At 36.6% G+C, this 3,657-nt stretch overlaps 1 protein-coding gene across 1 annotated transcript in view; it reads left to right on the plus strand.

Annotated features, from left to right (window-relative positions):
• mpdz (multiple PDZ domain crumbs cell polarity complex component) overlaps nt 1-3,657 on the plus strand; it is a gene marked incomplete in the record, with an annotated part of 77,493 nt that overhangs the window by 35,320 nt on the left and 38,516 nt on the right. Inside the window, 2 exon segments of the mRNA XM_014004314.1 lie at nt 637-835; nt 2,144-2,185. Of these exon segments, the coding sequence (XP_013859768.1) occupies nt 637-835; nt 2,144-2,185 (241 nt within the window).

Consider the following 3,657-nt stretch of genomic DNA (forward strand, 5'->3'; position numbering starts at 1 on the left):
TCTGTGTTCGACTACTCCACCTAGGCTGCATTTTTGAGTGCAGATCCACTGAGAAACTTGCTGTTTCAGCAATGTTTAATTAAAAATTGTACTTTTGAGGTTAAACAAATGTTCATAATTAATATAAATAAATTACAAGTTAAAAGGGGCATGGAAATTTCTCTTTTTTGTATGGAAAAAATTTCGAACCGTGAGACTAAAGTATCGAACCGAACCGAACCGTGAATTTCCTGTATCGTTGCACCCCTAATATATATATCTTGAAGCTAAAAGTAACAAAAAGTTAGCTTAAAGTAAACGTAGCAGAATGGCTGCTAAAATTCACAAAACAGTAGCTAAGAATGTTTTTGAAAGATTTGAAACTGTGGCCTTGTCTTTTAATGGAGAAGTAAATAAAGGTCAATATTTTAACAAATATAAACCAAAAGGCATAGCACCTATCTCCTGATTAAACTGATTGTTTTAATATGTGAACAGCAATGAAAGCACAAAGTTTGCAGAAGTAGTTAGATAAAATACTTGTTTCAGAGCTAAAGCTAYGAAGTATGTCTCTTCAATTAATCATCTGAGTAATCAATCTGAGTAAGTTTGGTAAAGAAAAAAAAAACTAACAGTTTTCTGCAATCTGTTCTGAAGGCATGACCGTGAGTGCCATGAAAGATGGTTTGGGTATGCTGATCCGCAGTATAATCCACGGGGGGTCCATTAGCCGTGATGGACGGCTAGGGGTCGGCGATCTAATCCTAGCCATCAATGGAGAGCCCACCACCAAACTGACCAACGTTCAGGCTCGAGCCATGCTCAGGAGGCACTCTCTCATCGGACCAGACCTGGGGTGAGAGATGATAGCTGAGTGAATGTTTATGTCTGCACATGCATACTGTGCAAAAAGTTTTGAATCACCCACAACTTCTTAAAGTTTTGCCTCCAAGAAGACTTTTATAGTAACCCTGATCAATATTTCATAGTATTGTACTGACACGAGAAGGACTAAAGAAGTTTCAAGTCTTAAATACTATCTTACTAGATTGAAAATATGATTGAAATGTTATATTTGATATTTTTGATATAACTGTGTTGTTTTGACAGACCGCTAATAACAAAGTTACTTGTCAGCTAGCTGGCAGAAAGATACATTTAATACCTTCTCACCAACTCAGCTCTGTGACACATTCCTTTGTGGCTAAGAGGCATACCAGCAGTGGGTTGACTCCAACACCCCTATGTCACTTTGTTTTTTTAAACTTTTATGCGTGCTTTGTGAAAGCTTTTGTTAAATTTTGTAATTTCTATTGATTTAGCCCCATAAAAATTGAGACTAAGTTGTTGGCTGCTAATAATCAAGTTACGTGCTAGCTAGCTTAGATTTGAACTACCGTATTTATTCATGTATAATACGATCTTAATTATAATACGATTATCATTTTTTGAGCGTATAAAGCATAAAAGTCTAGTTATGGATAACTCGTGTATAATACTATCCCCCCACTTTATGGATGATTTTTGGGGTTAAATTTATCATATTATACTTTAATAAATACGGTACTTATTAGCTAAACATTCACTTTAAAATAGGTTCTAAGTTGTTTGTAGGGATGTAATTTATAAGTATTTGAATTTAATGGAATTGTGTTGACAACACTGGTTCATTCAATAAGTAAGGAAACTGTTTAATTGTTAGAATGATTAAAGTGCCTATAAAAAACGTTCATACCCAAAATAAAACGGTAAAACAAAGTCCAAAGAGAAACTCTGAAAGACTGTCAGACAGCCTTGCTGCGTCGAGTCAAAATAAAAGTAAACGAGGGATGGCTCAAGACTTTTGCACAGTACTGTTTGTTGATAGGTTTGCAGGAATATCTTCATCTTAAACCCTTTGACAGTATGCCACATCAAGTTGTATTACCAAAACAAACTACCTTTTTTATAAAGTGTGTAAAGAGTTATGTTTGAGTTTTGAATGTGCTTTGAGTGATTCTAATGACAGAATAAGCAAATTAATGTTCCGTCTTGTGACTCCTGAACTGGACTACCATAATGCCGTCTTGCAAGGAAAGTGGATGTGTAATTTTGACAAAAAAAAAATCCTGCTTGCTGAACTAAACTTTGGCAGCGTGTAAAAGCCAACTCTTCCACATTCTAGATCTGCTTGTGCACCTGAGGACGATCTGTGCCCGTTTTATGTGTGAGTATGACTAACCCTCCACGTACCGACGGCATTTCAGAACCGCCTCGGTTTTCTTTGTTCTCGTCCATTTTCTTCACATTTGCCGCCAAGCTCCTTCGCAGTCTAGTAAGAAGTTTATCCGAGAGGATTACATGGATTCAGTAAAGTGTCAAAACAATGATAATTATGAACCAATATGTGTTGGATTTGGCAAAAGTTTTGGATAAATCTTTACTGGCTGTGTCACTTTTTTAACTCACTAAACTTGCTGCATAACTTGCTTTCTTTTACTCCAGTCACTAACATGATTAACACTTTTTAAACCTTTTTATCGCCCGCTGCCACTATCCTGTGGCTTATCTCAGTTGATGAATTTTAATGAAACTTTCAGGAAGTAATCACTAAATGCAYATCTATAACTGATAAACATTCAAAGATAAACTAAAGATGGCCACCAGTGTTGTATTACTCAAGACCACTTTTTGATTGACTCGTCTCGGACCTGACTGCATTTGTCTCTGTCGCAGACATTGAGAACTTTTTGTGAATTTTATGTCAAGGCCAGTCAAGACCACAACTGTAGAAATATCATTACATTTCCAGAATATTGTCCATTTTATTTGTTACCATCCTTGCTTTGGATGTAAAACGTACAGATTGAAATCCAAGCGRCACTCCCAAGAATGTGAGCAGKGGTTGTCTAGGAGCAGTAGAAGATGTCTGCAAARTATTTGRTRATACARTTTGCCTACATAAATCATAAAGAATATATTTGTAAAACAATATCCAGGAGAAAGAACACAGTGACTTTCAAAAATTCTGCCGCACTTCACTTTTAGAGATGGTGGGGACTAAGTCAAACTTCTATTGTCACTTGAAAGAACGCACAAAGAAAGGTAAGCTATGTGTAAGTGATGTTAGCAAAGCTAGCTAGCTAATGTTAGCAATCTGCCTCCGTACCAAAATTCTTTACCAAGCCCTCACACAAAGAGATTTAGTCAATACTAGCTTTTAGGGGTGCACCAAAAAATCAATTCACATCAGAATTGTGATTCTCAATTACGATTCAGAATCGATTTAAAATGTCCCAAAATCTATAAAAAAAATTAAGCAAACCCAGTGGCTGTCAGCCTCTATTTACCGTAGTGACTAGGTGGGACATCCTGACGTCACCACGCAGCCGGTTCTGGGACGTGTGCACCAAAACAAAGAGGAAACTACAAAAATGGAGGAGAGAGAGATTCAGCCAGCCCCGTCCTCATTGAAAAGAGGCTCATTTTGTTTTTACCCAACGAGTCTGAATCTGGCGTGAGCTTCACTGTGTGCATGTTTTGAGAAATGAAGACGAAAGACTTTGGGAACAAGACAAAAGGGCTCACATAATCAGTTTTGAATGAAAAACATCGATTTTAAAGGTGCAATTTTTTGTGTTTCTCAGGCATTTATTTAAAAACTATACCTTAATAAAGTATCTATGTCACCTTTAGTTG

This window comes from Austrofundulus limnaeus, unplaced genomic scaffold, assembly GCF_001266775.1.
Source record: "Austrofundulus limnaeus strain Quisiro unplaced genomic scaffold, Austrofundulus_limnaeus-1.0 Scaffold23, whole genome shotgun sequence".
Classification (NCBI taxonomy): domain Eukaryota; kingdom Metazoa; phylum Chordata; class Actinopteri; order Cyprinodontiformes; family Rivulidae; genus Austrofundulus; species Austrofundulus limnaeus.